At 34.6% G+C, this 25,505-nt stretch overlaps 1 protein-coding gene across 1 annotated transcript in view; it reads right to left on the reverse strand.

Annotated features, from left to right (window-relative positions):
- Nucleotides 1–25,505, reverse strand: part of LOC150093146 (uncharacterized) — a 339,961-nt gene that overhangs the window by 307,353 nt on the left and 7,103 nt on the right. The window contains exons 2-3 of the mRNA XM_090414162.1: nucleotides 24,691–24,993; nucleotides 8,427–9,666 (exon numbers count right to left, since the gene is read on the reverse strand). Coding sequence (XP_090270288.1) covers nucleotides 8,427–9,630 — 1,204 coding nt within the window. The 5' untranslated portion in view covers nucleotides 9,631–9,666; nucleotides 24,691–24,993. The remainder of the gene's footprint in view (nucleotides 1–8,426; nucleotides 9,667–24,690; nucleotides 24,994–25,505) is intronic.

The raw sequence follows: 25,505 nt of genomic DNA on the forward strand, positions 1-25,505 counted from the left end.
TATGCAGTGCACCCACTGTAAGACTTTTAAAGATCCATACTTGAGCATTTCTGGTCGAATCTCATTTACTCCTGCTGCCTTTCTACATTTCAGGCCTTTGACAGCTTTTTCTACTTCAAGTATGGATATGTATTCTTGACTGCATCCCTGTTGAGTGTTTTTTTACCACTGTGCTATCACTGCTTGTTTCATTTAGCAATTTTTCCAAGCAATTACTCCTTACTCCAAGGGTATTTTTTTTTCTTCAGTTTACATGTCACCTTTATCATCTCTAATTCCTTTTACAGCACTCTTTCCTCGACTTCTGAAATTCTTCAACAACTTCCAGAATATCTTGCCACCTTCTTGATATTTATTCTCAATATTCTTACCAAAGTCCTCCCATGACTTTTGTTTAGCTAGTTTTACACAGTGTTTAGCTTTCATACATTTGTCTCTGTATTCTCTAAGAGCACAAGCTGACTTATTTGCCAAGTACTTTCTTCTTTTCCTTCACTGCCTCTTTAACTTCCTATGTCCACACGGAGTCCTGATTTTTTCTATCCTTGCAAACAATCTCACCACATGCCTCTCTGGCTGAATCAATCAATGTTTTCTTCAGGGCTTGCCACTGAATCTCCAAGGTTTGGTTCCTGTTCTCAAACTCTTTCATTTTTTCTAGAATAATGTTTGTGCATTTTAGTCTACGCTTCACATATGATAGCTGATCAACTTTTATTCGCTTTAAAACTTAACCTTTTTTATTCTTTTCAGTATGAAATTCAATTTTATCCTCTTAAGACTAAATGGTGATCACTTCCAATTTCAAATCCTCTGTACACTCACTCTACTGTCCTGCACCAGTGAGAAAACAACTACCAACAATAGCATACTCAATGAGACTTTTCGTATTCCTTGCCTCCTCTCTCCATGTGAATTTGTGCACATTTTTATGTTGGAACATTGTGTTAGTAATAATTAGGACATGTCAGTCCATGTCCTAAACAGAAATCGACAGCTATATCCCATTATTATTAGCTTTGCTCTTTTCTCCAAATTTTCTCAAAATATTTTTGTATGTGAGACAACCATTTCCTACTCTGCTATTTAGATCCCCAACAAAGACCAACTTTTCCTTTGTTATTATGTCAGTTGCTTTCTCTAAAGCCTCAATAAATTCCTCCACATCTACTTTAGTAGAACCTTCTGTAGGACCACAGGTACAAATAAGTCTCATTGTCCAGTTCCCCATTCTGATATTTGTCAACATCACTGTACTTGAGACTGCCTGCCATTCAAAAAGATTAGCCTCGTATTTAATGTTGAAAACCATGGCTACTCCTTTTCCTTGATTGACATTATATTGTTATTATAATAGAGGATATTAAGGATCTATCCATATATTATGCAAAATGTAAGAAAAAAAAACTTAAAACTTTCAAATCTTTACCAGAGAAGTTGTAGGAATATAACCTTCTCATAAATTTTATAGTAACTTTTCGAAAGTAAGAAAGTTTTTTTTTTCATTTCTTCCTTTCCCTTGTTTCCATATTTTGCTATAAAATATAGATGAATCTGTAATGCAATATTGTCTATTATTATAACTATGTAAGACAAATATAAGCTTCTTAGCTCTATAATTTAATATTTTATTATGCACCCACCTATATATCACTTATGATGAACTGTATTTTTCATAAGTGAACAGAAGTTGGTTCTTAATAGTAATTATCAAAGAGTAAATGTATTAATTTCAGCATTTATTTAACTTTCTTACATGGCTTGGTTGCAGTGTTGAATGAGCTTTTGTCTTTTCTTCCACTTGTAATTTTTTTTTTTTAACTTAGTCAATTTGAACCCTGGTGTTCCAGCTGGTGAAACTTACTCAATGCATTAATAAACAGCGAATATATGGGTTGTGGGTTTAGAGTTCATGTTGTTTTGAATAGCACAGCCAATGCAACTCCGATATCTGTCTTATTCTCATAAGCACGCTGGTTAATTTTCAAAATTTCATGTTCTTTCTACATTTGGATATAAATGTAGAAAGAACAAATAATAAAAATATTGACAGAACTTATTTTAAATTATGAAATATAGAGAATAATTATGGATTTAATAATCAAAATGAATTCATGATAAATTATGATGTAGAAAAATTAAATTGTCAGCATTTTTTTGAGTAGTTAAAGCCTTTCTTGAAACTATAGTCGATTGAAATTTTCTGAGAAATTGTATGGAAGAATAAGTTTACTCATTAGTGGAAACACTTCTATTCAAACAGTCCCACATGATAAGCTGAGGCTTTTCCCAATTGGGTGTGTTTGTTATGATGCATGTAATTTTTGATGCAGGAATTTTTCTGCTTCGGCAAGCAGTATGTCGAGTCATTCTACTCATTCAGCTGAAGCCTAATATCTGAAAAACACAATGAATTGGCCGAATACCAAAGCAAAAACAAACATACAGTGCATCACCAACTGATTCTATGAGCTGCATCTAAAGCATGGTCCACAAGGCCCTTTTGACCATAGTCATGACAGCAGATGTATTTTTTGTGTTCTTCCATGTGGATGTTGGCTGATCTTCCTGTCTATCCATAACAGGACAGCTTGCAGGAACAAGGCACTTTTTATATACTCAAGGCACAGAGAGAGAGCTGATCTTTAGTAGAACATATAAGGGTAGCTAGCTTTGGGCAGGGCTTGAAAGCCATGCAGAGATTGTACTTCTTTAAGACTATTTTTTCTGAAGTACCTCAGACATAGAGAATGTTAACATTACTAAAATCTTCCTAAAAGGTTGAGGATTTGGGAAATGATTATTTTTTCATACTGTGGAAACTATACCCCATAAAAAGGTGTGGTGTACATAATTAAGTTCTGCTGTAAGAGAGGACTTATTGGAACAAATGTTATAGGCTTCTATTGGTTAATGTTTTAATGATACCATATTGTTGAGCAGGGAAGGGTGATGGGAAAGTTACTGAATATATATGTCTGAGTGAGTGAGCTTCCTGTATACTAAAAAAGGACAGGTTATCATTGGGTGGTTACCATTGGGTAGGAATGTTACCAAGGTGTCTAGAAAGGCTAAGCTATTATTAGTTTCTTTTTCCATGGTAAACTGGATTCTAGGGGACGAAGACTATTGAGGTGAGAGAGAAAAGAGTGTAATGTGTCTGGGCCACGAGGCCAAACGGAGAATGCATCATCCACACACCTTAACCAGATAGAAGGTTTGAGAGAGGGCAGAGTTAAGATCATGTTTTTCAAAATATTCCATAAAAAATTGATGGAGAGGGGGGGGGAAATCCTCTAAAAAGATTATCACCTTCTTAGAAGCAAATCTGAGCAACTTTTCAAAGAAAGTTCAGAGATGTTACACTGTCCTAATTTAAATCAGAATGATTTCCTCCCAAGTCTGAAAGTCTGAGAGATGGTTATCCTATGTAAATATCAGAAATGATTAATTATCTATTTTATATGATCCTTCTGGAATGTAGTACTTGCTATTCTAGGTTAACTGGTCGTGGTATTTGCCTCCTATTCTTCTCTCTTGGAATTACTTGCTTGTTCCACAATGATGTGTTGTTATTTTCAGTATGAAATATTTGTTTGCTAATTTTCAATAAAGCTATGTACCATGTTTAATATGATTCACTCTCAATTACCATGTCACATATTCCATTAAAATTGTTTATATTACTTATTCATTCATTAATGACTATTTTGTTTTTCATGGAAATGAAATTTGATACTGCTTCCACCAAATATTCCTTCACTAGTTTCCACATGATTCTGACTTCTTTCCTTTGCAATAGTTAGAACTGATTCAAGCTGTCTCCTAAGTGGTATCACAGTAATTCTCTATGAATTCTCTTTTTTCTTTCTTCCCATGTACCATTTCTTCCACCCTATTTATGTTCCCACAATTAAAATTATTCAAAACAATTACCTGCCTGTATACTCACTGAGAGCTCTGAACCACATGGCTTAAGTTAAAACAAACTATATATTTCATCCTATTATTTTGTACTTCGTTGTCAGAGAGCTTCAAACCTACTGTCTCCCTAGTTATCAGTATCCTCATTAGCAGGATTCAATCCCTGTTATTATTAGCAACATTCTCCCCACCACTTTATCTTTCATGAAAATGCTATATTCCTTTGCATTCTTTTCTCATAAATACAATCTAATCCAACAGAAGCCTGCCATAATTAGTGACACTTCCAATGTGACTCTCACATTGAAAGTGTCGCTATATAATCAACTAATGTCAGAAATTTTTGTTTGCAATGTACTCACCAAGACAACTCCTCTCCCTTTCCCTGTTCCTTATACTTTAACATTAGTAAATGAGCATAACAACTGATCACCCAGTTTATACATATTCAGGAATCCTTTATATCCATTTGGATCAAATCAGCAACCTGCAATTTAATATTCAGTTTTCTCCTCCTCACACAATTCACTTCTTGAATCATATCTGGCCCCATAAGAAAAATCCAAACCTACTATATTTGAGTTCATCACCTCCATAATGTCATCAATATTCACCATTTCACAGTTATTCTTCTCAATAGTTCTTGTACCCATCATGTTTCCACCCTAATAGTTTTCAGTTGAATTTCAAACAATCTATGTTGTGCCAGAATGGCAAATGTGTAGTGACGTTGCCATGGGAAATAACACAAAGTTAAATTTCACAAAAGTGTGTAATGCCTAAACAACAAAAGTAGTAAAATGTACATATTGTTTTGGCATAAGGGGGAACAATATCTAGTTTCCTTGATAATTCAAATCATTGAATTCAATGGGGGTGACCATCACCATCATCAAATTCCTGACATGTACCCTCAAGAGGGTGTAAAGGATATGATAGTATTACATGAAAAATTTACATCATTACTAACTCCCTATCTACAATTTTCCTCCAAATCAGTCTGTTACTTATCAAGACTCCAACATTATCAGATCTTATATTTCTATCATCTAAGGCACTTTGTACCGTATCAATCCACCTATATCTTGGTCTTCCTCTGGGTTGTTTTCCTGCCAACCTGGCAGAGAACACTTGTTTTGCTAATCTCTCCTTGCCCATTCTATTTAAGTGACCATACTACCTGAGATTAGCTCTGCTAACGCATTCCTGGATGCTGACAATGTCAAGTTCTTTCCTAATATCCTCATTTTTAATATGATATTGCCATTGATGCCATCTGTTCATGCCTATAATCTTTCTCAGGACTCTCATATCTGCGGTCTCTAGTCTTTGGTCAAGTGTTTTATTTCTGACCCAGCTCTCAGATCCAATGTTAAAACTGGTTTGAACACAATCTTTATACAGCTGATTTAGTGTTCCGACTAATTTCTCCCTTATTCCATATGAATTTATTCAATTGACTTCCTACCATACTAGCTTTGTTGATTCTGCTGTCTATTTCCATATTTAATTTACCATCTTCACTAAAAATCGTGCCTAAGTAGTTGAAATGTTTTACTTGTTCCACAGGTTCCCCTTTCACAACACAGTTGACATTTTCAACAATTCTACCTATTTTCATTGTCTTTGTCTTTTTAATGCTGACCATCATACCATATCTATTACAACAGTTATTCAATTTAGTCAAGGACTCTTGCAAACTTGTAGCGGATTTATTTAGAAGTATAACATCGTCCACATAAAGCAAAGAGCTGACACTGACATCTCCAATTCTGATATCATGTTTAATAACACTTTCCTTCATAATGTGATCCATATAGATAACGAATAACAGAGGGGATAATGTACATCCTTGTCTCACAGCAGATTTAACATTAAACCATCTTCCAGTACTTCCTTCAATTCTAACTGCAGACTTACAACTCAAATAAAGACTAAATATTGCTTGACATAATGTCCCATTGACACCATATAACTGTAGCGTATTGAATAGCTTCTCTCTTGGCACCTTGTCATATGCCTTGTCCAGATCAACAAAACTTAAATATATATCTTTGTTATATTCCCATGCTTTCTCAACTATTTGTCTTAAAGTGAAGATCTGATCCTGACAGCCTCTATTTGGCCTGAATCCAGCTTGTTCTTCACAAGCTTTTCTACCACAAATCTTCTCAACCGTTTCTCAAGTATACTTGCATAGATCTTGCCAGGAACACTCAATAGGGAAATACCTCTGTAATTCTCACATTCAGTTTTATTTCCCTTTTTTATATATGCATACTATTAGAGCTCTAATCCAATCATCGGGAATTCGTAGCTCTGTCCATGCTTTCTGAACTATGCAGTGCAGCCACTGTCAGACTTTTATACCACCATACCTCAGCATTTCTGGTCAAATATCATCTACTCCTACTGCCTTTCCACACTTCAAGCCTTTGATGGCTTTTTCTACTTCAAGTATGGATATGTATTCCTGACTGTATGCCTGTTGAGTGTTTTTTACCACTGTGCTATCACTGCTTGTTTCATTTAGCAATTTTTCAAAGTAATTACTCCATACTTCAAGGATATCTTTTTCTCCTGTTTTCATGTCACCATTATCATCTCTAACTCCTTTTACAGCACTCTTTCCTCCATTTCTAAACTTCTTCAACAACCTCCAAAATATCTTACCACCTTCTTGATATTTATTTTCTATGTTCTTGCCAAAGTACTCCCATGACTTTTGTTTAGCTAGTTTTACACAGTGTTTCACTTTCTTACATTTGTCTCTGTATTCTCTAAGAGCAAAAGGTGACTTATTTGCCAGGAACTTTTAATATGCTTTCTTCTTTTCTTCACTGCCTCTTTAACTTCCTGTGTCCACCATGGAGTTCTGATTTTTCTATCTTTGCAGACTACCTCACCACATGCCTCTCTGGCTGAATCAATCAGGGTTTTCTTCAAGGCTTGCCACTGAATCTCCAAGGTTAGGTTCCTGTTCTCAAACTCTTTCATTTTTTCTTCAATAATCTTTGTGTATTTTAGTCTACAGTTCACACATGAGAGCTGCTCAACTTTTATTCGCTTTAAAACTTTCTTATATATTATTCTTTTCAATATGAAATTCAATTTTATCTTGCTCAAGACTAAATAGTGATCACTTCCAAATTCAAATCCTCTGTACACTCTGGTGTCCTGCACCAGGGAGAAAACATCAACAATAACATAGTCAATGAGACTTTTCTTATTCCTTGCTTCTTCTCTCCATGTGAATATGTGCACATTTTTATGTTGGAACATGGTGTTAGTAATAACCAGTCCATGTCCTGAGCAGAAATCCAACAGGTATTTGCCATTATTATTAGCTTTGCTCTTTTCTCCAAATTTTTCCAAAATATTTTTGTATGTCTGACAATCATTTCCTACTCTGCTATTTAGATCTCCAACAAGGACCAACTTTTTCTTTTTCGTTGTGTCAGTTGCTTTTTCTAAAGCATCAAAAAATTCCTCCACTTCTACCTTAGTAGAGCCTTCTGTGGGACCAAAGGCACAAATAAGTCTCATTGTCCCATTCTGATATTTGCCCACATCACTCTACTTGACACTGCCTGCCATTCAAGAAGATTAGCCTCGTATTTTGTGTTGAATACTATGGTTACTCCTTCTTTTCCTTGATTGTCATTGCCTGAATATAACATTTTGTATTTATTGCTCAGAAAGATCTCACCAGTTTTTGTCTTTTTTGTTTCAATCACCCTATTATGTTGATTTGGTACTTATCTAATTCCTCAGCTAGTTCCATTTCTTTGCCATTCAGGCTTCTTATGTTGATAGCACCAATCTTTCACTCTGGCGATGTTGAGTTGGGGTGTGCTTTCAGATTTGTTCCAGTAGCTGACTTTTCACTGTTTGCCCTGGTTACCTGGCGTAAACAACGGGGGCCTTGTTTAAACAGGCGACCCCCCCCCCAGCTGGCATGAAATTTTGTCATGTTGTGTATTGGTTTAAGCCAATAAGAATACAATTTGGTCAACTAAATCCCAAATTGCCAGCCCATCCTCGTTCGTTCAGTATCAGGTAGATACCCAACAGGGTGTACCACAAGTAGGTGAGGATTGGACATTAGGTCAAAAGCCCTGGTCAATTCTTTGCATTCCTTTAAAGGCTATGTGGAGTTCTTCTCTCAGTTATACAGCTTTCTCACTGACCTACTCTTTCTTCAGAACCTCCCCCCTAGATCCATTCAAGTACAAACCAATCTTCATCCTTCATTTCATTCAACAAAATTACTCTTTAGATATATATATATATATATAACTTATGTATTGTAGCATTTACTGTAATTCCATGCCATTAATGGAGTAAACACGATAAATAGCTAAAGGTTCAGAGGATCAAAGTATTTTTTCAAACATAACACTCAATACACAACTTCAAGATATTTTTAAATATCTTGAAGTTAGTATCAATAAATAATCTTAAAATTAAACAATTTTTAGTTGAAATTATATAAAACCAACCTGCATATTTAGATTTATCATGATACAATGAACTGGACTGAATGTAATGCACAGGATCATCTCTACTGGCTCTTAAAACACCACTGGAAGAAGTTGTACAAATGTCCTTTAAGGCAGTAGTAATAGTAGTAGTAGAGAGCTGGGGTATGGCATATGGTTCACTTGGGGTGATACTATATCTGTTTTCTGGACGTACCATTGTTGCATTGTATTCTGAGGAAGAATCGGTACTTGCAAAAGCAGAAATATTGAAACATTCATTAATCTTAGTGGTATTAGTATTCTGATTATAATCAAAATCACTAGAGCATGTACTGACATTGGGAGATGTTTCATCTAATTCCAAATCTAAGGATGCCTTACTTGTATCACTCTCTTTTGCATTATAATTTGTATTTAGTTCATCAATATTAGGAATGAAATCTATAGTGCGTGGAGAAAGAGGACTAGGAGATGTAGAAGCACCCTCTTCATCTACTTTGATATTCGCACTTCTTTCTACATCTTCAAAGTGAAATGATTCTGATCCAAGTCCACTGTCATCTACAGGCTGAGGAGATGATTTATGTACAGTTGATGGAAAGGCACATATACTTAATGTTCTTGGACTTTGTGTTAATGAAATCTTACTAGAAAAACTAGAAAAATTGAATTGTTGGCTTCCACAAGATTCTTGTTGCTTAAAACCACCATAAGACCGCCTATTTTCTTCTTCAAGTCTTTCGAACATTGCACGCGCTGTATTAAACCGTGTTAAATGATTCTCACTGTTTGATGCATATACTTCAGAGTCACTACCGTTTTCTTTTTCCGGTTTTTCCTGATCCACATGATCATCGTTTTCATCTTCATTCTGTTTATTTTGTGCCCTAGAAAAACTGAAATGAATGCCTCCATATTTAGTGCTATACACATCAGACTTCTGTGGAGAAAGGGACTGAAATAAATTAGCTATAGTGCTAACTTTTGTCCCTAGTCTTCTTCCAGGCTCAGACTTTTTACTGCTGGCAGTCACATCACCTTTTTCTTGTATCTTTTCTTCAAATGTGGATCTAACTTTGCTGATAAAAGGCTTGCACTCTGAACCTTGAGATGTGTCCTCAAGCCAACCTGTACGAGATCGACTAGCTGCAAGAATTTCTGCTCGTACATCTGTCATCTTATACTGATCACCAATATCAATAACAAATATGATGCAAAACATGCCTTTCAATCATTCTACCATTCATATGCATCATTCCTAAAGAATAAAAATAAGAATATGAGAAATAATTAAAATAGCAAATATAATATTAAATCTAATGATATAATATAAACATATGAAAAAAGTTTAACAGAAATTAACAACCTTGTTGGACAACAACCAATAAACACCACTGCTGCCCGATAGTAGTATTCATCATATACATATGATTCACTTTTATACAAATTTTAATTCAAATGTTTTCTATAATGTATACAAAAAAGTATGTTTGGTACAAGAACCTGAGGAAATAGACACATCTGATAGACATAAAATATTCACGCCTAATGACATTAGTGCTATTCTCCAGTAATTTTAAACACCCCAATCCAACTAATCTACATTCTTATATTACAAATATGTCACATATCTCTAACAAGCACACAGCTGATTTTGTTTTTTTTTTCTTGGAATATGTTCTAAAACTGATATCCATGGTAAAAAGTTAGTCCTTAGAACTAACCACTGACTTGTTAGCAGTCCATTAAGTATTAACTTCATACATAAAATTGAAGATAAGGATATCCTGGAATTCACTTCTGCATTTTTTGCAATTACTTTGAAAGCTTGTTAAATGAAACAAAAAAATGGTAAAAAAAAATATATTTCAAGGCAGAATTGCAATATTACATATCAGTTAAGGTAGGAAGAAAACATCAGAAAATTGAAATGCAGAAAGGCAGCTGGAGTATATGCAGGAATACTGAAATATGAGAGCTGTAACAGCTTTACAATGGCTGCACTGGTAATTTAGAAAGCCTGCTCAGAACATAAATACTATAAGTAGAATACTCAGAGCATCCATTTATATATATATATATAAATGTGTATATATATATATATATATATATATATGTATATAAATGTATATAAATGTAAATATATATATAAATAAAGGAAATAAAATTAAATTTGAGATTTACAAAATAATTTCCATGCTGAGTGTTCTGGGAAAAAAAAAAAAAAGTGAAAGAGAAACTTGGAGAAGAATAAGCTGGGCTCACCAAATAGGGTAAACCCAGCTTATTTATCAAAATCAATTTTTACTTGAAGACAAACAGTCAGAAAATCATGGGGACATAACTAGGCCATGTATTCAAGTTTTGTTGATCAGGTAAATATACATAAGGTGCCAGGAAAAAAGTTGTTCAAAATGTTACAATTATATATGCTGGCCTGGTTGGCCGAGTGGTTAGCATATCTGCTCTCCAGCCAAAAGACTGCGGGTTCAAATCCAGCCATGGGCATGGATGTTTGATGATTGTCTGTGGAAATACTAGTGGTGGGTGGCAGATGGCGTTGGTGTAGTTGCAGTGAGAATGCGCTGTAGAGTAGACAGAGTTGTCGAGTAGTGCCCTCCCTCAATGAATCCTTGGACTCCCTGGAGGTGTCATATAATAATAATAATATATGGTGTCGAGTGGGACACTGTGCAAAGCAAAATATATAGCTAACAGTTAAGTTTTAAGTTAGAATTAAAATGGATGTATAGGAAGACGGTCTGATTTAAATCAGGAGTAAAACAAAGGTACATGTTATCTCCACTGTTATTCATTATCTATGTGGAAGAGTCTTCATAGCTCAATCAGTTTTCAGTCTTCTCAAGAAGGTAAGTTAGCTGGTCTCATATGGATGTAGAAAGCCCCTTCCCCCCCTGGAAACTCAGGTTTTTCATCCCACTAAACAGGCAAACTGGTCAGAAGAAAATACCAACTAGAAGCAATAATACACTAAGCAAATAGGAATAACCACCTGATCAGAGCATTAATTAGGTTTCAGAGGACAAGTTATTTGACTGTGACAGGCCACTTCTTAGTCTAACATGTAAGGAAAAAATTGGATACGAATCACAACATAATCAACAATGTGATGCATATATAGATAATGAAATATATATCAACAAGGAATGAAAAATTCTCGGAATGGTTATGTGCATTTGTGCATATGGCAAGTCAGACAGAACCATGAGAATGTGCATGTTTGGACATGTCTGTGTTATTGCCTTGATTCATATCAAAACAATCACATCTGCATATGTGTGTGTTTGTTTGTTGCTGTCAGTGGTAAAATGAGTGAACAGAATTTTGGAACAGCAGATTAACACCAAGTTATGTTAAAAGTTGGGCAAAAGTTCAAATGAAACTTGAGACATGTTAAGTCATGTTAAGTGGTATACAATGATGATGGTGCAATGAAAAGAAGTGTAGTGTATCTGGGTGAAATAAGAAGTTTAAAGAAGAACAAATATGGCAGATGATGAAAGGACTGGGTAACCACAGACTCATTGAATATGTGAAAATATGGAAAAGGTGCAGTAATTAGTTCAATCTGACAGATGATTAGTGTATGGTTAATGGCAGAAGAATTAAATTTAGACAGACAAATAGTAAGGAAACATTTCTGCAAAGATAGTGCTGTGAATTTTAAGTGAAAATCAAAAGCAGTGGCTTGAAATTTTTTCTGATCTCTCTTCATAATTTGCTGTTTTTGATAATTATTACTTGTGACGAAATTTAGTTTTGGTACAACACTGAAACAAATGCCAAAACATACGATGGAAAACATCTTCAACAAGACAAAAAAAGGTGCAAATGTCGAGATTATAGATCAAGACAATGCTTGTTCTTTGATAAAGAGAATAGCACTAACCAAGTAGTAGTTTCCAGTGAGTGCACAAATGTGTCTGTTTGGTTTTTTTGTTATTTGTAAACCAGCATGTTTATTTTAGAGTTTCACTTTTTCCCTTTTGATTTAATGGTGGAGGAATCATGATTTGTTGTAGATGGAAGGGGGAGGGGTCTGTTCTATACACCACCTGCTTAATTCTATAAACTAGTCATCAGAAGTGAAACAAATTATTTAAAAATTAAATGGGTCAATAGAAGATCATTCTCAAACAGGCAAAAAATAAAAAAGGCAAAAAAAAAATAAAGATCAAAGATAAATTTTAAAGAGCCAAGAACAAAAATAAGGAGCAATGATCACTGCACTTATGACGATTTATCATGCTATTTCTGCAATCCAACACAAAATTAAGCTCAGTCAGACAGCTCACTATACTTTTTTTTTTTTTTTTGGCTATGAGCTGTTTATATATTTAACACAATACTGCCCTCCTTAAGTATCCTGTATTGGTATCTAGGTATATTCCATTGATAATTACGAGAGTGTGCTGAGAAGTTATAATCCCCATGAAGGACTTGAAAACCTCTGACAAGTCTTCTTGTATATTCTAAAACAGTGGTCTCCAAACTTTTAGCCGTGAGGACCACATTGGGTACTTCAGCACTGTTCAGTGGGCTGTAGCAATAAAAAACCCTAGAACTAGATATATGATTTTTATTGAAAGCAGATAAAAACTGATTACAGAGTATGTGAGATTGAATTATCGTATATTAATGACAATGAACACTATCAGCAAATTCTCATATTTTTATCACAAATTATAATAAAACCATTAATGTGAATGATGTAACTGTGTTTGTGTTTTTAAAATCTTATTAAACTCAGGTTCAAATTTCGAAGTGCTAATTACAAGTAGCGATTTCAAATGTTGTTAACCCTATAAATGAGAATAAATTCATAAATAATTACAAAATTTTTAAAATCACGAGAACTCCATACGAGCAAATATGTGAATAAGTGAATACGCACCTTTAAATATACATCATTTATGCAATTACAAATTGAGTATTACATTGCACCATTGCAAGTAATGCAATGTAATAATTTGGTTATTTCAGTTAACAACTTACCTGAAATATCCAAAAAAAAAGAAAAAAAAAAATTTTTTTATTTAAAAATTTTATTTATTTTTTATTTATTTCAAAAAATTACCAAAAAAAATTTTATCACGACAATTTCTATGTGCGAACTAATACTTTTTTTTTGAAATAGCCGAATTCATTTTTTTCCATTCGGGAAATAATTTGTTTAAATTTTTGCTAGTCATTAGTTTTCAACTGAATATACACCGACAATTTACATGTAACTTTTTTTAATTTTGTATAACTTCGAGTTTTTTGTCAATGAATAGAGATTGGGAAATTTTTTTTATTTCGTTTTTTGCTCGTTAGTTCATTTTAACTGTATTTTTACAGACTTTTTTTAAGTGTTCTTATTTCTTGCAACATAAATTTTTTTTGTTGATAAAAAAGTTTATTCGGATGTAACTTTTTTATTTCATTTTGAATTCTTTTAAATTTTTTTTCTTCGTTAGTCCATTTTATCTGACCTTTTACAGTCAGAAAGACTGTAACTTGGATTACGGTTACTTTTTGCTATTTGACAATATATTTTGAACACAATTTTAATTAATGCATTTGAAATCTATCAACACCCCGTGTTTTTTTTTGCGGATTCTTTTCAAAAAATTAGTCCAATTGGTGGGCCAGATAAAATCATATCACGAGCCACATCTGACCCATGGGCCGTAGTTTGGAGACCCCTGTTCTAAAAGAAAAGAACAACTTTTACAATTTGATGAAACATTGGGGTTAAAGAGTTTTAAGATATGCTCTTTCTTGTGGTTAAGATATAAACTGTAATATCATTTTTTGTTCTAGATGTTTATCAGAGCTTTTCTGCCCCCTTACCGTACCGACTGTGGTTAGAGGTACAAATGAGAGAACTCCATTACATTTTCTGCTTCACTGCATCCATGATAAGGTTAGATGGTTTGCAAATTCATATTATAGATTTAAGTAATTAGCAACATGTACTGAGTAATAATTATTTATCAATAACTATTACTCAACAGGTGTAACACTTAACATTTAATACTTTTCGTTTCATTAGGATTTAACATTAAACCTACTATTAATATAGGTTAATACCAGTTAATATTAAGTTTAACAATTGCACTATTACATACAAAGGAATACTGAGGCTTCACTAAAATGTCTTAGTCTAGTATAGCCACAAACTCTAGCATTAAAACCAATAAAGAAAATCAACTGATTGATAATGCACATAAGTTACATAAATACTTTTGGGGACAACTATAATATACAAAAAAAACATCCAAAGGTGAAAGACTATCCAAATGATCTAGTTGTCATAAGCTGAAACACACTAAATGTTGGGTGTAAATATATCCTTAGATTTAAGCCAATGGAGTTCTTTAATTAGAAATTCTTATAAGAAATAATCTTGCATATCAGGAAGCATGTCAAAAATTTTATGAAATGGTAGCATCTAGAATACTATAAACATTAGATAAAAATCAGTGAATGATGATAACAAAGTATGCAACGAAGAAAAGAGAAGATATGCTAGTTGATGATTAGAGCATTATAAGATGGACATGTAAATCTGGACGAAGTACCCCAGTAACTTTCACAAAAAGTACAATAACTTTATGTGAAAAGGAAAACCTACAGTACATTAGTACTGCAGATGGGCTATGGAGTTATTTATTTTATATATATTTTCCATGTCACTTCACAAACCTCCTACAAATGGGGTGGTCTCACTAAGGAATGCAATTTATTTCCTACCTAAAAAAAATTCATGACAGAAATTCAGTGGAAAATGTATTATTTATTTGACCAACAGGAAGTAATATATGAATTAAAGCAATGAAAGGCATCAGGAATACTTTTTTAAAATGAATCAAACTATCCAGCTAATCATATAAATCCCCTTTACATCCTAGATATAATACTCCCCAACATCCCTATCATGATTTCTGAATGATGAAAAAGGATCTCTAAAAATTTCATCATCAAATACTCATCTCCTTCTAATGTACACACTACTGTATATTATTACTGTGCAGGATTCAAAAAATGCTTCCCATTCACAAGTTTACTTCTAATGAAAAACTTCAGTGGCCTAACAATAAAACTAGGGTTCCACTCAACATCAACAGTGCTTCAGGCTTATGACACAGTAGTTCAGATTATCTCGATGGTTATCCACTATTCGCTGATTATTAGTATTAGTTCCCTCATTTTGTATATTACAGAAACTGCTATCAGTAAAACATCATCAGTATGACACAAAGAATAACAGAAATTTGAATCCAATTGAGCAGTGAAATGCATATGATACAATGGAATGCAAGAATGTCATTTCACACCGAGACACATAAGTCTAAAAAGGTTTCAATCCTAAATCATCTCTTTTTGCAATACTATATTATTATCATCAATAGAGTCCAAGGAGTCAGAAACTCATTGAGGGAGGCTACATACCACACACACCAGCTATCATATTTGAATTCATTCACACTACTTACACAACATCCCATGGCAGTCCATTCCAGTCACACACCCTATGAGAGAAAAATCACAGAGGGTGGGGGTAAGGACAAGACAGCATCCAAGGATTCTCTCTTGTCCTTACCCAACCCTCCATAAAATGAAAAATGCCATCAACTGAAATCCTGTATGACCCTTTCAGAAGTTTGTAAGTCTCAATCATAGCACCCATCTTTCTCCTGTTTGCTAGTGTCTGCAGCCTACAAATTCTCAATCTGTTTTTATAATCAGTATTCCACAATCCTAATATCATTTTTAATGCTCTCTCTCTACTGTATCAGAATCACACTAAATCCAGGGGACCAGACCTACTCACAATAGTCCAAGTGAGATCTTATCAAGGCCTTGTAGAGAGGCAAAATGACATCCTTAGCTTTACATGTCAAAGTTCGTTTCAGCATTACAGTTATCTTTTGAGCTGTGTTTGCAATCTTTGCTACATAGCCCTGAACTTCAACTTCCTATCTACTAACACTTCAAGATCCCAGCCTGATCAATTTCTTCTAGTTAATCCCGCTGATATAAAACGACACTGGATATCTGGAATAAAAACATTATGTGCATTATGAAATTCATGAAATAGAATAAATAGGATTTCATTTAAAAATTGACTATTCTGCCTCATTTGGTGACAGTGAGCATGTGCCACTCAGTGGCACATGCTCATTATCTCCACATGCTCACTGTGGGAAGTGGCTAAGTTTCTGAATATGCCATTCAGAAAAGGTTACATGCTGAACTACAAAGCAGGAAATTATAACCATCTGAGGAGTATGTAGGGTTCTGTGCCATGATATCATTGTTGGATGGGAAGGATATTGACAGTGTGTGGGAAGTGTTTAAAAAATATATAAATGATGCAATATCAGAATTTGAAGAATACATAGAGAATAACTCTATGTATTCTTCAAACTCTGTTCCTAGAGTATGAAGAATGCATAGAGTAGGAGTGAAATGGATGTGCAATCTAATTAAGCAGGAGGTTCATAAGCTAAAGACAACCCACGAGAATTCTATTGATATGCTGCAAGAGAATATGAAACAATAATGCTTCTGAATGCAGATGGTGTGTGAGGGTGACAGATGCAGAAGAGGTTGTTCAACTAATGAGTGCCCATTTTGCTAAAAGCTATCAACCTGGCGTATGCAACATTGAACTTACTGCTACCTCTTCACTGAATTGAGAAATTCAGGTATATGAGGAGGTGGTATTAAGCGCTGTTGCACAAACTGAATAAGAATTCAGCAATGGGGACTGATGGGGTGTTACCACAGATGATAAAACAGTGTTCAGCTTAACTTGCTATTCCTTTGACTAGGCTATATAATTTGATTCTCAGAACGGGGAAGATTCTGCAGGAGCGGACAGATTATGGTAATCCCATTGCACAAGGGTGGTGCAAAGGCCGATGAATTCAACTATCGACCAATCAGTATCTCAGGATTGGTGGTGGTGAAGATTTTGGAAAACTTGGTTAGGGTTCACAATTCAGAAATGGGTTGACAGAGAATCTCTACTTTGCAGGGGAGAATGCTGGTCTTGAAATTCACGCTTGCTCTTGTTATCATTCAGGGAGTGAGAGGTGTGATTGAAGTCTGATTAGCGGAATAATGAATTACTGACCATTTAAAACTATATATTTAGAAATTTATGTACATTTAATCATACAAATACAACATTTATTTTACAAATGATATTCTATCTTTTTCAATTTAGCTACTTGAATACAAATTCTACCCTACGGTTCTTCTTTATGAACTGGTCAATAACATCGTCATAAAAAGTTGGTTGTAACTTAATTTTCCCAAGCAACATGCACACTTGTAAAGGCTGGCTGAAGCTCACTGGCTAGAGCTACGTTGACTGCGTATGGCCTGTGTTTAAGCAACAGAGTGAGACAACGTGAAATGGCTAAGCATGCGCATGAAATCACAGTGCTGCTGCGGGGACCTGGAAGCTCCCACAACTGAGCAAGCCAAGGTAGCTTTGACTAGACGAGCAAGCATTGGCCTTTGATACACACACAATGCAAAGCTCAATTATTGCTGCGCACGCTTAAGATGTCTTCTGTCTACAAAAATAAAGCCTAAATGGAATGCTTATAAATGCATGCATTTATTAACAAATAAATAGCTTCTTTCTCAAGTAATTAGCTCGCACAGCAAGCATGGAGAATTCACCCCTGCTACTTTGCAATGAACAGCATGGGTTTACTAAGGGAAGGTAATGCTATAGTAACTTGCTCATGTTCTATAATAATGTTACCACTAAGTTAGACAAGGGGAATGGATACAGCATGATACTTTTGGATTTTGCTAAGGCTTCCGACAGAATATAGCATGGAATATTGTTGCCTAAGTTGAAAATATGGGATTGGATTATAAACTATTGGCACAGATAAGAACACGCTGACTGATAGATATCAAGAAGTGATATATGGAGGGTGTGAATCTGCAACATTCAAGGTAACCAGTGGTATGCCTCAAGAATCAGTCCTTGGTCCATTGTTATTCAATCTGTACAGTAATGACATTGGGAAGAATTTGACAGGTGACATACAGCTATATGCTGATGATGCAAAGACAGATAGAGCAATCAGAAATGCAACTGATATGCAGTACTTGCAGAATGATTTGAGTAGGCTGGAAGAATAATATACATGTTTTTACTAATTGGAATGGCAGTGAGCCAGAACTACTATTGCCTCTACATATAATTGATAATTTACATCCTGGATAATAAATTTGGTTTAAAAAATGAATCGTCAGAGTAATATCTTTTTTATGTATATATTCATCAACAGGAATATGATGGCGTGCTCTCTATTTCAGTCTACCACAAAATTACTTTTATGGGTAGTCTTATACCTCCCTCCCTCTCTCTCTATCTGTGCACTATTGATCTCTAAAACATGGAATTATAAAATGCTTGGTATTTAGGGTAGAATAAATTTCTTTGACATGGATTTTAAACCAAGTAAACTGCTCTATTAAAGGGTCTCTAATAACCCAAGAATTACAAAAAATTCACTGAGAGTTTCTCTTAACATTCTACAAGGGGAGAAGAGGTCTACAATATTCCTATCTTATATCAGAGACATATCTGCGTATGTAACAATGATTATGAAGAAACTCACTGCTACCTTCAAACCCATCATCATCTATTACTTTCTCCTAAAGATAAACTGTCTCCAATACTGCTATCTGGTGTTTACCAAGTTCCATATTCTTGTAACTTATTTTGGTCAAACGGGAAGATCAAAGCCATATTCAGCTTGCCAAAGATAAATCTGGTCTGGCTCAATATGAAACTGACATCACTAGCTGCAAGCTCTGATTAGATGACTTCAAACTCTTGCACAGCTGAAATTAAAAATATGAACATTTATTCAAAGAAAGTGCTGAAGCCTCACTACTTCACTATAGCTTAAATCATAAATTAGTCTTTGGACTCCATGGAGGTGATTATACAATAATAAGAATAATGATTGCCTTTGTATTTCAAAAGTTTTGGGATATTATCCTCAACTGTATCAAAGAATTATATGTGTGTGTATATGTGTATATATGTATATATATATTTATATTTTCAAAATTCATTTTTACTCGGTTGGAATATTATAAAAAAGCTTTAATGACTGTTACCGAGAGATAAAAAGATGACAAGATATATTTAAAAAAGATACTACTAGTTTACTAGTTTCATTACATGAACATCCTCAGGTATCACAATCAAAGAAGTATATAAAAAATTACAGAGACTTAAAATTGTAATAACAGAACAAGTATAAAAAGACAGTAGCGTGTTTGAAAAAAATGCAAGTATGAGTTCCAAACAAACGAATACTACGCACTGTCGCGAGTGAGCCAGTACTGAACAGAAGCAACGTGTGCATCAGAGAGATTGTAACTCAGGCTGTTGTTGATATGAGAGGAATCTAGAGAAATTTCCCTAGATTCAACAATCTTTCTTTTGAGTTCATCGTAGCACACATGGATGTTAGAAGTTTGAGTCCAGTTTGCAATGTGCTGGCGGCCTTCGTCTGAGTTAGCTGAAAAGAGAACGTGGCTAGAGAGAGTGCTAGCTCTAGTCCTGTTATAGGAGATATCTCTACGGTGTTCATCCAAACGTAGAAGGATGGATTTAGCAGTCTGTCCATAGCATGGCTTTCCACAATCACACAAAATCTTGTACTCCTGGAAACTGAGTAGGAAGATGTTTATGTTTGCTAAATAATGAACGAAGTTTTGGAAGCATAGTGAAGCACGTTTTGAAGTTAAATTTCTTGAGAATCTTGGCCAGTTTTGGTGAAAGAGAGCTGATGTAAGGCAAGGAGATGAAGGCTCTTGGGGAAGAGGGATCTTCAGAAGTAGTTGAGTGCCTGGGGGAAAGAAATTTGTCAATTTTCTTTGGAGAGAAACCATTGTTAATAAACGTTTTTTTAAGAAAACGGAGTTCATTTTCGATTTCTGTTTCTTCTGTAAGTAATGATTTGGCTCGGTGAGCTAAAGTGGAAATAATACCACATTTTTGTGGGGGATAGCGATGGGAGGAAAGCCGCCGGCACATTGTAAACTGGACTCAAACTTCTAACATCCATGTGTGCTACGATGAACTCAAAAGAAAGATTGTTGAATCTAGGGAAATTTCTCTAGATTCCTCTCATATCAACAACAGCCTGAGTTACAATCTCTCTGATGCACACGTTGCTTCTGTTCAGTACTGGCTCACTCGCGACAGTGCGTAGTATTCGTTTGTTTGGAACTCATACTTGCATTTTTTTCAAACACGCTACTGTCTTTTTATACTTGTTCTGTTATTATAATTTTAAGTCTCTGTAATTTTTTATATACTTCTTTGATTGTGATACCTGAGGATGTTCATGTAACAAAACTAGTAAACTAGTAGTATCTTTTTTAAATATATCTTGTCATCTTTTTATCTCTCGGTAACAGTCATTAAAGCTTTTATATATATATATATATATATATATACATATACACACAATAATCTACCATTTATCTAATGTTCAAAACAACAGCCCTTCAATTAATCAACTTTTGGCAGAGCACCACGCAATTGTACTTCAATCTGAAATACAAGTAATTATGTAACCCTTCAATAAACAATAGATTACTGTGTGTGTGTATATATCCTAATAGTATTTTACCATCGCTACTACATGACTGCATATCTAAATAAGTTCATTGTAATGCAAGTGTTTCAATGTTCAATTGTATACAAAAGATATGTTTTATGAGATGTAAAACAAAATATTTATCAATGTTATCATTAATTAATAGACTAGGATTTGACTGTGGAATATGCGAGGTGTATAAACATGACGGTCTCATGGCTTTCTTTATGCAACAAGCAAAGTTGGAAAGACCTAATCAATTAATATAATAACATGCTTTCCTTTCTTGGTTTTAACACTCATGGCAAAGTTGGTATAACTTCACATCACTTGCCTTAGTATTCCCCTTTGCCACGAGTTGCCCTGTCCTGATAATACTTCAGGTGCAAACTTTGTTTGCTTACACTTTTTTACACTTTTCAGGGGACTGATGGAAAAAAATGTAAATAGCAGGAAATGTAAAAAAACATTTAAAAAAAGGCTAAAAGATGACTTACTGCTAGTATGTGAGTCTACATACTAGATTACCAAATTTAATAACTGAAAATAAATGAATTTACAATTACTTACATTTATCTATTTAAAAAAAATCTTTAAGGGTCGATTGTTTTTGCTTTTCATTTTTTTTGACATAGCCCCAGATTGCTTTGCATTGAGTTCAATGCTTGACCTGTTTTTTACTATCATGTTCAAAGTGGACAGGCAGAGTCCAAGATCTTTTGCTAAATGCACACGTGTTCCGGCATGCCAATCTACACGTCGCAGAATTGCCATCTTTTCTTCTACTGAAATACATTTTCTATCTTTTTTCTCCATGTTACTAACATGGATCATTCACCACCGCAACTTTCACACGCTAAATTAAGTAGCAGAAATTCTGCAATATCAATTCGTACTGTGATTGAAAAATCACGGTATCGCTCATCATTACATTACTGCTGTAAACGTGCAAGTCACCGTGATGGTGGAAACGAAACTACAGCTGAAAGCAACACCAACTGGGAACAGAAATGCGCAGATTTCCGCAGAAATCGTTTCGAAAATCAGTATTGCCACCCGAGAAAAAAACGCAAATCACGGAAAATAACGTCTACATCAAGTTGTTAATGGCGGGAAAACAATATATCATAAGAATAGGCCTTAGGACGGGACCAACGGAAAAAGTCATAAATTACAGGTAAACGTAAATTGCGGGAACGTAAAAACGGAGTCTTACTGTATATAATTTCTTGTATAACCAAGTGGAAAAAACAAAAAACCTTCCAACATCTTTCTCTAATCCAGAGGATTTTAATAATAAGGTGAGACACCTTTTGGCAACTCATATAAGAAAGTATGACTTCTGCATTACTTCAGTATCACCTCTGGGTCTAGCTCCCACTGAAGAGACCTCAATAAAGGTTGAAACCGGTCTGGGTAGTGACCCTTCCCATAATGCATAGCATTATACATGTCTGTGCTTTGCATTATGGGATACCAAAGCAAGTGATGTGAAGTTACACCACCTTTGTCATGAGTTGCCCTGTCCTGATAATGCTTCAGATGCATTATACTTCTTGGATAATGGATTAACTAAGTATATAATTTCTTGTATAACCAAGAGGAAAAAACAAAAAAACTTCCAATAAACAGATCATTGCTTTATAGGTGTTGATAATTATCTCAAACCTTACACATAAAGACAGGATCTACTGCAGATCATTGATGTATTGCACTGCTATTTCAATAATTGCTACTAATTTGTTAAGACTACATAACTCTTATATGCCTTGCTAGATATGCAGTCAAATGAATGAAAAATTGGCTGGATGTTTTCTGACTGGTGGACTCTAGACACTGTACATGAACACCTAGCTATGCAGCAATTTTTCCATCTATCAGACACAGCTGGCATACAATGCGGAAAAATAAATATTGTAATATATATCAACACCACACACAAGTTGTTAAACCTATGGCTCATCAGTGCAATGTGTGGACAAGTAGTCTAAAGAGAAAGGAACTTGTTGATGTTTCTTGAACAGGTAGAGGCTAGTCTTTGAGGAAAACAACATGGAGACAGAAGATGAAATGAAAATGGAGAATGCGAAGTTGGTTCAGTAGACTGGAAAATGAATGCATGCTGACTAGCAGCTGTTTCTATTTTCACAGGCTTAAAAGTGGAGTTGTCAAATCAGCAGAACAGCATACAGAAAATAGCTACAGAAAAGGCAGAAACAGATCAGAGCGAGTTGTGAGAGGGATCAACTATTAAACAGACTGTCCTCTTCTGGATAGTATCAAGTTTTTTGATGCACCATCCAGTCCCTTCATAGCTCAGTCAGTAATGACTATGCCTATTGGTTGGAAAGACCTGGTCTGAATCCCAGTTAGAAAGTGAAGAACTTTTATAAAAGTGTTTCATCACCTAAAGGTGGTTAGATGATCTCTCCTAAAGGCCTTTCCCCATCACCTAAAGGTTACCACTTTTAGGTGATGGAGAGAGGAGGGTTTCCCCTCCTGAAAACTTGGATTTTTTTTTTTAATCCCACACAATAAGAAAATTCAGAACATAAATCCAGAAAATTAACAACAGCAGAAATGAAGTTTATGAGAAAAACTGCAAAGTATACCCTATTTGATCACAAAAGAAATGAAGAAATTATGAAAGAATTAAACCAAGAACCAGTAATAGAAAAAATTAAAAAATATAAACATAAATGGATGGAACACGTTCAAAGAATGAAAACAGAAAGATTATGAAAACAAGCCTTAAAGTACAAGCCATTAGGAAAAAGAAAACCAGGACATCCTCTTAAACGATGACTTCTAAGGCAAAAACAGGCCATGCTAGGCCTAAATCCTTGATATGCATGATGATGAAACCCAAAAAATACATGGATTTGATAAATATAGTAAACCATGCAAATAAGATTATACACCATAGTTTCAATTAAGCATCATAAAGTCAAGCTACCTTGTCATAGGCTACTGAGTCGAACACGTTAAGGAAATGATGCATTTGGTGCACCATCCCTTATCACTCTCAACTGCTAATATTATAAAAATTACAAATTCTCAAAAGGATGCTGTTCTCACATAATGGGATGGTGCACCAAATGCATCATTTTCTTAACATGATCTGAGTAAGACATTGATGCTGGAAGATTTTGAAGCCTGAAATGTTTGAACTCCACAAGGACTGCCAAAAGAAGAGGAGCATGCTAGCATCAGCAAAATTATGGACAGGATTTGAAGTTAGTGAGAGGGCATTTATGATGGAGAAAGAGCATGAGCAAGATACAGAGCCCGAGATATATCAGTATTGGTGAGAAATAAACCAATCTAAAGAGAAGTCATCCACCATATAAGGAACAAAAAAGAAAGTAAACTGCCCCTCCCCCAATGCAAAGATTGGAAATCAAATCATATGTTTCATGCTAACTTTTTTTTTTTAATAGCACTGACCTATAATACCAATACAAAAACAAAATTAATATAACATATAATATAAAGCTGTAGTTATATGGCTGGATTTCAAACTAGTATACTTCAAGTACAAAAAAACATTTGTCATAAGGCATTACAATCAAGTAACTTTCGAAACAATTCAAATGTAACAAGGGGGGAAAAAAACTAACGTCCTTTCAGGGTGCACTCAAGGGCTGGATGTAAGGTAGGCTATAGCCACTGGACTGAAAGTGATCTTAAAATGGTAGTCTCTCACATTTCAGATAAGTTAATGCAGTCACACTTGTGGAAGGTTCAAGACTAGTTCATTGTCAGTGCTGACTCCAAAAAGCCTCCCAGATTTGTAACAGCTTCTATGTAGTACTGTTTTCTTCTATTTCCAGTGTAAAGGAATACCTGCTAGTCATGATTTGCTACACCAATGGTAATGATGCATTTCTTATATTCTTCATGGCAAATGTGAATAGTTCTTCCTGTAAGAAAATGGGAACAAAATTCAAAACGTGGCACAAACATGTAATATTTCTGGTTCAAAGTTCTAAACATATTTATCTGTTTAAAGCAATTGAGAATTAGAAACAATACATTATGACTATAGCACTACCTAATAACTGGAATCAAGCCCCAACCTTTGTGTTCTTTCCAGAGAAAAAAAAAATTGATTGGAGCCTGATTACATCAATGATGTCTGTTTGTTTTCATGCTTATGAGTCCCTAGATACATTCTAAATTCACCTCAACAAATGCAACTTTGAATAAAATTTTACCACAAAAAAGAAAATCATAACAGACATCATGCAAATTTATAGCAATCTGTACTGTGGATAGAGTAAGCATTAAGTTATGATATATGCTTCACAAAACCATGTTACCTCCATATAGTATCCAAATCCTATCTACCCATTTCTGGATTTTTCTAATACATTAACCACCACCACACCTGAGATGCTGATCAGTTGTTGATTTGCACCTCAGTCCTGGAGCC

Source organism: Typopeltis vanoorti, chromosome 24 (assembly GCF_054136105.1).
Source record: "Typopeltis vanoorti isolate ZY-2024b chromosome 24, IOZ_Tvanoo_1.0, whole genome shotgun sequence".
Taxonomy (NCBI): Eukaryota; Metazoa; Arthropoda; class Arachnida; order Uropygi; family Thelyphonidae; genus Typopeltis; species Typopeltis vanoorti.